Genomic DNA, 11,175 nt, shown 5'->3' with positions numbered 1-11,175 from the left:
GTAATTCCAACATTTTAATAATTATAAGAGAAGTTGTACAAATTTTTAGAAATCTATCTAACCAATGCTAATTATGCTCTTGCATCATTAATTGTTGCTGGTACTCTTACCTCAATTCCATCTAGTTCTTTAGTCATTACTATTTGACAGCCTAGACGTGACCTAGAATTAGGTATTATGTAAATTTATTGAAAAATATTGTTAGGTAACTTCTCAAACTTTAAAACAAATTTAGTGTAAAATTTTTAATTGTTATACAAACCAATATTATTATTTGATAAAATTTATAGTTAGATATTTTAATAAAATCTGAAAACCATTATTCTAAACATGATAATATAAATTTTTATCTACAGTAAAGGCAAGCTTATAAATAAAAAAAGATATGAAAATTTATTCACATTACTAGTGTGACTTTCATAGAATTTAGAAGTAGTACATTGAAATTCTACATTAAAATGCAAAGTTTGAAGTATCTGATTTTAAAATGAGAATATTACAACATCGAGTAATCTTACATAAAAGCAAAGATTTTATAAAATGATAACAAAATGATATAAATTTGGCATAATACAATGACTAATATATAGAGTGAGACTGAATGTTCCAACTGAATATAAAATAGAATAAAAATAGAATAAAATTTGTATCTATACCCATTTCATACAAGACTATTATTATTAACTTACGTGTCTGTTAATTCATATGCTAGATCTAACATGTCTAACTCTTCATCTGTTGGCTTGTCAGGAAGAGCATCATATACTTCTTTTGAAAATATTAAATGACATGTACTACATGTCAATGTTCCTTCACAGGCACCTGTATAAATAGCAATGTTAGCTTATATTATTTTTTAAAAATTAAAGTTAATTATAATGGTCAAAAGCTAATAATAATAAAAATATAAAATTTCAACATATTTTTTATTTCTAAATGTTTTAGTTTTTAATGTTTTACATTAAATTAACCAAATTATGTTTCTTTAAATCATACCATATCCATCTAAATCAATATCATTATTCACTACTATATCTAGTATAGTATCTCCAATTTTTCCTTTTGCTTTGATTCTTTCTCCACTTGCTCTAACAAATGTTATATTTACTCTGAAAATATTAAGATTTAAATACAAATTATTATAACACCATTATTTTCTTCTTCTACAAAATATTTTATATATTTCCAAGTAATTTTATTTTGATTATATCTGTTAACTGTGACACATATTTAACATTGTACACATATGTGTTTTAGTTTACATATAGACAAATGTCACAATAATATTTTAGTAACACAAATAAGTTAAAAATAAAATGTTTATTTTAACATAAATTCACATAACTTACTTTTATAACAATGTTATATTTTTAGTAGTTCATTATTACTGCCATTTTTATTAATATATATATTATTCTATTAATACAAATTTTTGTTACCTCCATACTAAAATATCTCAGTATACTCCTTCGTAAAGTATAAAAAATTTCTTAAATAATTTTGTCATTCTTCTGATAAATATGATAAATTTAATCTTACATTGAGAGTTGTACGTTAACGGTGAATTAGGAAAGAAAATGGAAACGAGGAAAATCGTATCACTTACTCTTGCTTTTCTGAAAGTGGTTGCGTAGTTGATGTTCGTCTTGTTGTCTGTAAAAGAGGCAACGTTGTGTTGCTTGTATATTTTGAATAATTCGAAACAATGCCGAGAACTGATCTCGAGAACCTTTGAATTTGATTTACTAACGCCATTCCACTTTCAAAACGTCATATGTATGGTACACCCTTATTGAACACCACAAAAGTATCACAGAAAATGCCAGTTGTAGTAGAATTGTACTTTGTACAGGAACTTTCACGAAATTCTTTCGTTCTAATGCTACTATGTTCCTCTGAGTCGACAGGTTATAAAATAGTCTCTAACACAAGTGACGTGATCCAGCACGTGCTTTGAGCCATGCGTTTTAATATACGAATTACCAATACAAATAAAATAATTCTCTGATACCTTTTAAAAATTACTGGATATCATAAAAATACATATTTTAGAATATTTCATGATTTTTTATAATAGAAATTTATAAACATTTCTTGTTATATTGCATAGTTTTATTGTTTTAAAATCTATCGTTTCAATAATTCTAGTATAAATAAATGTATTAACTACAAATAAATGTCGGATATATTTCTATTATATGATACTTATTTTTATTTATTGCTGTAAAATTATATTAATAAAAATTAATTAATTAATACTATATATATGTTTATAAATATATGTTTATAAGAAATCGTATGAGTGAGAAATACTTATTTTATATTTATTGACCTAGATAAATATTCTACTTTAATTTTTGTGGTATTAATAATATTCAAAAAATTAATATTCGAATATATATTTGATAAATTTCATGTGATTTTCTTTTAGATATAATATTTCTTTAATTTGTCTGTTATTTAACTGTTGTATTTAACGGTATGAATATTGTATGATACCAATTTTATGGTACTACATATATATGTATGCATATGTTGTTTTTTAAAAGTATTCTAATGCTATTGTAAATAAAATAAATACAATTAGTGAGAACTAGGAACATTTAACTAGTCTTCCTTAAACAAAAATAGCTTTTGGGAAACCTAGTAATTATAAAAATTTGTAATGTTATGATTGGTAGTGACTGTAATGTTATTGTTGTTTACAATTTGTTGCGATTAAAAAATGTAACAATTAATTTTTCAGAAATAAATTAAATATTTAAATGAAATTATCTTGATAAAATGGCAGATAATAATGTTCTTTTTGTACGGGGAAATGGAAACGTATGTGTACACCTTTTAATATTCAGTTTAGGTTAGGATTTGTTGATATTAAATTAAGAAAGGTTTAATTTATAATAGAATAACAATTTAAATTATTTCCTAATTTCTATATTTGTAAAAACTTCTACAATATATGTTTTTGAAAAATTATATTTATCATAATTTTCAATAACTGACCAATGAGATACTTGTATTAAAGATAATTTGTTATTGTTTTACAAAGGTTACAGATGCAGATGATGAAGATGTCTGGGATGATACTGCATTGATAAAAGCATATGATAAAGCAATAAATTTAGCAAAAGAAGAAGTTGTCAAGCGAATGGGTATAGACGTTCAAAATTCACCATCTAAAGAAAAATTGCAGAATTTTAAACAGTCTCAACATATAAATAAACCTTATAAGGTCATAATTTATATATATTATTGTAAATTTAATAATATTATTTGATTTTGCTTATTTATACTTGTAATAGTAATTTGCACATACATTTTTTTTGGGTAGAAATGGATTGTAGGATCCCCTTGTCGTGCAGTATACTCAGAGGATGGTGAAATTTATGAAGCTATAATATTAAAAATTTATGAAAACACTGGAACTTGTATCATAAAATTTGTAGGTAATATCTTTTATATGATTGGTATTTAAGTGTCAACCAAAAAGTTGATCGAAAGATATATTGAAAGTATAGATTTATAATATTACATTAATGTTGTAACCTGTCAAATGACAAGAGATTTTTAACTTTGTTCAGGATATGGTAATACAGAGAAAGTAGAGTTGAAATCTCTTTTAGAATCAGAAGGTCTGCAAAGTCAGATAGCACAACAAAAAAATGCAGTGGCAGAAAAACTCAATGAAGAAAATGATGCAACTGATGAAACAAATTTTTCTACAAATATGAATTCAAAAAAATGTAATAGGGAAAAAATGGATTGCGAATCTGAAGACACCAAAGAATATAAACATCATTTCATGCCTGGACCATCTTTCAATTCAATAGCAGATATAATGCCACCTGCACCTCCCTTACCACCACAATTAATGGCCAAGTACAATTTATAACTTTATATTATATTTAAAACATGTATTAAAGTACATATCTCTAACACTAACTGTTTGAGTGTCATGAATTATAACAAAACTCTACAAAAATATAATATATATTACAATGTTATTAAATATTATTATATTACATTTTTCTGTTCACATCAATTTCAGCATTTCTATTTACTAGCTTACATTGAACTTTTTCATAGTTACAAATTTATTAAAGTATTTATATTTTGCAATATAAAACTATTATTAAAATTTTTATATTACTAATACAAAAATTATTGACAACCCATAACATACTTTATATTAATATTAACATGCTGATAATTAATGCTGCATGCCACTCAAACAATTAATAAGCAATTTATGGTAAATATAATAAGTTTAAATTTTATGTGGACAAATTACATTTTAACAAAATATGTTAGATTACCAGATAATGACGCAGACGCACTTTCGAGTATGTTGATGTCATGGTATATAAGTGGCTTTCACACAGGTAATTATTTTGTGTTAGCATTTTTTATTAAATTTCTAATAGACCTAAATCATATTGTGTCTTTTATAGGTTATTACCATGGTTTGAAACAAGCAAGAAATAATCAAGAAAAAAGAAGGAATTGCTAATTATATAAATTTTTTCGTATGAAATACAATCAAATTTTTATATAATAATATAACAAGAATATAGATGTAAAATTGTTTTATTTTCATATTAAGTTCTTTTTTCATAAATAATGTATAAAATTGCAAGAAACAAAGATATGGATTATGTAATCATCAAGATACATAAAATATACAAAAAAGAAAGTAGTTCACTAATTAAGAGAGTACATCATCTCCTGTATTTGAACTTTTTATTTAAGTTGCACTGCGGGGCCGATACTGCAAGAAGTCATTTTAGAATGGTTTTAACAAATAATTTTTTTACAATTGTTAATCAAAACTATTAAAGCAACTAATTTCAGCTCTGAAAGATATGTAAATAAATAGTTGCTCTGGCACCGGTCGGACTGCAAGTTGAATAGAGGAGCGTGTAACATGAATCTTCTGACAAATTATTAAATGTTAATTAAAGATATAATAATATAACTTAACTAATATATAAATATTTATAGCATATAGGATATTTTTTAGTTCAATCATTTTGTAATATATTCCTATATTATATACTTTATTAGTATTTTATTATAAATAAAGCTCCGAATTACGTTAGATCAAATAATTAATAAAAAAAAGAAGAAAAAAATATGATAAAAATGATGATGATAATGAGCTAAGAGCTACGTATCAAGTTTAAAATATTTCCTATCTTTTGTAAATTTTTAAAGGTCTTTTTGAACTTTGTTAATTTTCCGAAATTTCGTAGCAAAATTGTATTTTTTTCTCTCACGTTCTTCAAGAATCATCTGTTTTTTTAATTAAATTTATTCATTTCTTGCAATCAATATTTCAGGATATGGAATACAACGTTCCATAAAGTGGTAGGTCTAGTTTCTTCGTACAAATTGCATGGGAAACAAAGGATCGACCATAGCAACGAAGCGTTTGCATTTGTTTTCTGAAGCATCTCTTAATTGCTTCGAGGAAAATTAACGATATTTGTTACGTTTATCGAAAGTTGTTATAGTTATAAAAGTCACTATGAATGCTGGTTTATCGATGGAAGGAAACTTGAGTACAATGTACCATCATTTACGAGAAGAGGTAAAAAATTGTTATACGACACGAACATGTGTTTGTATTCATATACAGGTTACTTTAACTCTGTATATATTTCCGTATATTTTTTGTATATATGTTTTTATATATATTCCGCTCGATTAGCAATAATGTTTTATTTTTTCTTCACGTTTTGTTATAATGTGGAATCTCTGTTGTGCAAGAATAAAATAATTTTTAATGCAAAATAAATATCTTCGTGAATATTTCGTGAGTAACTTTTTGTATGTTTTCAACTTTAATATCTTGATGATTACTATGTCAAGTTATGCGCAACTCCTTCGTTTTGTAATGTACTACCAAACAGTTAAAATATAAAGAAATATTTTTATTTTTCTCTCCGTTATATTTTATACACCCATGACACGTAAAATGTTCTTAGAGTACAAAAATTAAGTAAAGATAAATGAAATATACTTTATAAAAATTATTAATAGAGAAATCCATGTTAAACTAGGAAAAGAGCCGTGCTTCAGACCGTCGTCGAAATATATTACATTTGATATGGGATTATTTAAACACAAATGGGTGAGCATACTAGAATCTAAATTTTGTCTTATGTTTTAAATTTGTCAAATTTTTTCTTCTCCTGTGCCTTTTCGAGTATGTTCTATTTCGATCTACTACTATGTTTGAAGTTATAAATTATTTAGAAATACATTAAAAACTTTTCGTTGATTTACTAGCTCAAAGTAATTAAGTTACATCTGCCTCTTAAATTGATAAATGATGATAAATTTTCAATATGAAATTTGTGAGAACATAATTATAAAATAACTCAGTTGGTAATATCAGTTGCCGAGCGAATAAAAATATTCGCGTTCAAATTCAAGCTAATTCCCGAAGAATTACGGATTATACGATAAAAAATTATTCTCAGCATGCATCTATCAGTAACTGAAATTGTAAGATTAAAATTGGTGTGGTAAGATAGGGATTGACCTTATGTCGGTAATGCGAGGTTAGAGTGGGGCGAGTGAGTAACGATTCGCGAATCGATATCCGATCAAGCAGTCTGTAGTGCGTAACGAAAGAATGGAGTTTGAATTTTTTTGAGCCATTCCAATTTTCTTTCCCTTTTCTTTATTCTTAAAAGATATAGTTTCCAAAATTTCACATATAATTGTATAGCATGAAAGTAATTGCTTGGTTACATGTCGCATAAGTTGTCAATGACTGTCGATATGAAAGAAGTATGGATTACATAAAAAATCGAATAATTTAGAAAAAAATGCGCAACTACTACGATCGAATATTACGATGCAATTTCTTTTTATAATATTACGATATAAGTTCTTTATATAATTCTAAATATAAAATAATTTTAGTTAGATTATGTCAAAAAGAAAATATACATTATATTGGCAAACATATATTCCTTTGCTAAATTTTCTGTTTCTTCAGGTATGATAAAACTTGTGCTACACTGACTCAAGAAGCCACACTATCTCCAGATATCCAGATCTGCGACAATATTGATTTGGATGTGATTTTTAAGGAGTACGATGGCTACTATAAGACGAAGTTCAATAAGTATCCTATGCTGTGTAAGAAGGTTGCTAAGAATGCAAACACAACGTAAGAATTTAAACTATTTAGTATTAATAAATGTTATGAAACTTTTATTTTGTGATATTGTTTCATGACGAATTAAATGTGATTCTGAACAATCTAAAATTAGCAGTATAAATTTAAATTTATCACATTCTATTATAAATGAAATACAGATTAAGCTTATCTTCTAATATATTATATTAGTATTTATACATTATATTGTGGTATTTCAAAACATATCGTAATCAAATTTGTAGAAATGTCAATTAGTATATGAATTAGATCTTGCAGAGAATATAAGACAAAAGTCAGATCAACTGGCAAACAAACAAAAACTGAGCAAGTGAAAGAGAAGAATGCACAGCAACAGATGGATGATGATCCCGTGAACGATTTTAACCATTCATTGACAATAACGCCGATTTTCGCCCACGAGCACAGGGATGGATCTTTATCGCAAAATAGTATCCCGAAGGAACAATCTATGCAATCAAAAATTTCAAAATGCATTGAAAAACTCTATTCGGCAAATTCGGAATTGCGAAAGATCGCTGAAGACGTGTCAAATGTATGCTATATTTGAACCAAGATTATTCAAATGATTAACAGATTGCATTTTTTTGAGCATTTCATTTTTCCAACAATTGAATTTATGTTTTGTTTCAGGAAATAGTTTTAAACAATTTAAATGTACATTGGGATGACGTAATAGGCTTAGAACAATGTAAAAATGCTGTCAAGGAAGCCATCGTATATCCTCTTAAATATCCTATTTTCTTTGCCAAGTTATTTTCTCCCTGGAAAGGTATTCTTTTATATGGACCACCTGGTACAGGTAAGATGCCCATATATTATTTTTGTTTCTACAAATATACATGCAAAATTTTTGATACAGGCAAGACGATGTTAGCGAAGGCAGTAGCGACCGAATGTAATTGCACCTTCTTCAATATTACGGCTAGTTCGTTAGTCAGTAAATGGAGAGGTGATTCTGAAAAGTATATACGTGTGAGTTAACTTTTGTTATATATAAGAGAAAAATTCTATATATTGTTTACGTATTTGAATGCTATAAATATCTATATATGACGATGTGAGTGCATATATAAGTCAAAGAAATAATATAGTACACTATACAGTAGTAATATTGGAAAAGTAATTTTTCAAAATTTAATTAAATTCTTCGTTTTTGAACTAACAAATGACTTTACTGTAAGATACACCTAAATCTTCTAACGAAATTGTTAAAATTGATATTTTGTCTGATATAGTTAACTTTTTATACTGAATCGAACTTACTGAGTTAGATTCTAATAAACCAAATGACAAATGTTATTACTGTATATTTTAATTTCTTTTAAATGATATAGTTACTTGAAAAACAAAGTACATTTCGTAAGTAGTAATGTAGTAAATAATTCTCAAACTAATTAATGAAGTAATAATTTAATAAATTCTGAACAGGTTCTGTTTGATCTTGCCTACAGTCATTCACCCACAATTATTTTCATTGATGAAATAGATTGGATAGCTACAGTAGAAAATAATTTATTGTCGGAACCTGCAAAAAGATTTAGATCAGAACTTCTGACAAGAATGGATGGATTGGTATCTACTGAAAATTCAAATGTAGTTCTTTTGGCTGCAACTAATTCTCCATGGTAAGTACAGTCATTTCACACTCATAGTAGCTAGAATTCCTCATGAAGCATAGGATACGACTCATAATGCAAATGTAAATTTCACGAGGAAACTATTGCTACTTCTTTTAATTTATAACAATTCTATTCAAATGGCATGTAACATATTTTAATTTGTTTCAAAATGCAATCCTTTATCGTATACTATTTAAAACATTCCTTCAAGACAACAATATTAGAATAAAACTAAATTAAAATGTCATTATTAACTTATAATTTTATGGTGCCAGGAACATTGATGCAGCTTTACTTAGACGACTTGAGAAACGAATATACGTTTCATTACCCGATGAAATTACTCGTCTTCATATGTTCAGATTATATCTTAGCGATGAGATGTTGGAAGATCAGAATGAAATAAACATGATATTGGAAATGACTAAAAGTTATTCTAGTGCAGACATAAAATTGCTTTGTAAACAAGCATGGATGACACAAATAAGTCCAATATGCAAGCAACTCGATCAAAAAGAAATATCTATTACACATTTGATATATAAATTAAAAGATTTTGAAGTATTAAAACAATTAATTGGGCAAATATCACCTACAGTTACAAACATAAATAAATACACTCAGTGGGACAATCATAAAACAAACAAACAAATATTAAAAAATACAACAGCATATAATTATAACTAAAGATAGGTATCTTTACCAATTTGCAACCACTTCCTAAATACTGTTCTTTAGGTACAAATTATATGCACGAGGTATACCCAGAGTAACTATGATGACTACATAGTTACTATGATAATTACTATAGACGATAGCTATTGCTAATCTTTTGGTGTAATATTGTGTAATATTATATTATCTATAATATATACGGCGCATACTGGGTCCGATACCTTATTTTTGTATTTTATAAATCGCAAATATATGTTGAAGTCGTTTCTACGTTTCTCCTTATCAATTTTATTAATAAATTAGCTTTTAGAAATAAATTTTTAATAATTCATCTCATTTATCTATATATTTTCACTATATAAAATATCCAGATTCTTCCATGTGCCCAAAAATTACATTTGATATTTCCTGCAAAGAGTTCAAAGAAGTCCATTGCAAGCTATTAAAAATGCAACCGGTACTCGTGAACAGGGAAGGTATATTCCCCTTACCGTATGCTACCCTACTTCACAAAATACACATATATATATGCAATAACAATAACTGGCTCCAACATGGGTGCCGACCAATATGCAAACAGCAAACTGTTTAACCATCTATTGCATGCGCATGTGGTTAAACGATAAGTAATGAAATGAAACTATAGGAAGACATAATAGTTCGAGTAAGAAATACTGTACGCGTGTATGATTTTTAGTTTTTCTACTAGGTTAATTTTTTTTCTTTTAAATTAATTTCTAATGTTATAATTCTGCATTACCACTTGTACATTGCTATCGATCTACCCAAATAATAATTCACTATTTACGAAAGAATGTCACTTTTCATTACTTATTGACACTTGCAAAAATAGGAAAACAGATATTATATAAAAGTAATAATAGTTAATTATTATTAATGAAATGTGACTAAAGTTATGACTAAATTTTACACACACATAGGCAAAGGGGGAAATTATTTCTACAAATTTTTTTAATACAGCAAATATAAAGTATATCAAAAGAAAACATTTTCAAATTTATGTTTATAAATCGACTGATTATAAGGAATTCAGCGACTTGTGAGAACACAGAAATATTGACAGAGTTATAAATAAGTCTGCTCATATTATCCTACATACGTCGCTTATTAAATTTATTTCAACAAAGGGAAAACCGAAATTTCACAAAATTTTCGAAAGTTAGATAATAGAAAATAATCTGAGAAAAGCACTGTGCCGACAATTAACATTTTTTAAATATGTAATGTATGATCTTATCTAATATCAGTAATTATACACAAATAATATTAGATGATGATAAGCCAATAAAACTATGAGTACATAGAAATATTACTCTTATTTACTATTAGAAATCATATATAAGATTATCACATGCCGAAAATAAATTATCGAATGAGAGTAAATAAAAATATTGATCGAGTAATAAATAATTCTGTTCGTATTATTCTACATACGTCGCTTATACAACACATTGAAATATAGGGGAATTCTAAAGTTCTCAAAATTTTCGAAGGTTAAATAACTCCAAAATAGAAATTTATTAGACTATGTAATGTATGAATTGAAATATTATCAGTAATCAAATATAAAGTTATCTGATGTTAATAACGTATTATTATTTATAGGTATATAGAAATAATGAAATTACCTACTATCAATAATCATGTATTTAGTTATCCCATGTT

General features: G+C 26.5%; 3 protein-coding genes across 3 annotated transcripts; 2 read left to right on the top strand and 1 right to left on the bottom strand.

The window, feature by feature from the left end:
* On the bottom strand, positions 1-1,931 carry Fdx2 (Adrenodoxin-like protein 2, mitochondrial Ferredoxin 2). Its single transcript, XM_017904692.1, has 4 exons — positions 1,607-1,931; positions 997-1,109; positions 690-822; positions 1-162 (listed from the first exon to the last, which is right to left on the bottom strand). Exons 1-4 carry the CDS (start codon positions 1,753-1,755, stop codon positions 72-74), a joined length of 486 nt encoding a protein of 161 aa, XP_017760181.1. The 5' UTR covers positions 1,756-1,931; the 3' UTR covers positions 1-71.
* A 762-nt stretch (positions 1,932-2,693) lies between these two features.
* On the top strand, positions 2,694-4,510 carry Smn (survival motor neuron). Its single transcript, XM_017904693.1, has 6 exons — positions 2,694-2,826; positions 3,050-3,232; positions 3,332-3,446; positions 3,582-3,879; positions 4,312-4,382; positions 4,452-4,510. Exons 1-6 carry the CDS (start codon positions 2,785-2,787, stop codon positions 4,508-4,510), a joined length of 768 nt encoding a protein of 255 aa, XP_017760182.1. The 5' UTR covers positions 2,694-2,784.
* A 1,976-nt stretch (positions 4,511-6,486) lies between these two features.
* LOC108550802 (katanin p60 ATPase-containing subunit A-like 2) lies at positions 6,487-9,688 on the top strand. Its single transcript, XM_017904667.1, has 7 exons — positions 6,487-6,530; positions 7,010-7,183; positions 7,442-7,727; positions 7,826-7,994; positions 8,055-8,167; positions 8,624-8,820; positions 9,090-9,688. Exons 1-7 carry the CDS (start codon positions 6,487-6,489, stop codon positions 9,499-9,501), a joined length of 1,395 nt encoding a protein of 464 aa, XP_017760156.1. The 3' UTR covers positions 9,502-9,688.
* Positions 9,689-11,175: the final 1,487 nt, after the last annotated feature.

The sequence above is a fragment of the Eufriesea mexicana genome, unplaced genomic scaffold, assembly GCF_001483705.2.
Source record: "Eufriesea mexicana isolate 0111107269 unplaced genomic scaffold, ASM148370v2 scaffold2977, whole genome shotgun sequence".
In the NCBI taxonomy this organism is placed as follows: domain Eukaryota; kingdom Metazoa; phylum Arthropoda; class Insecta; order Hymenoptera; family Apidae; genus Eufriesea; species Eufriesea mexicana.
This window is presented reverse-complemented; position numbering and strand designations above follow the sequence as displayed.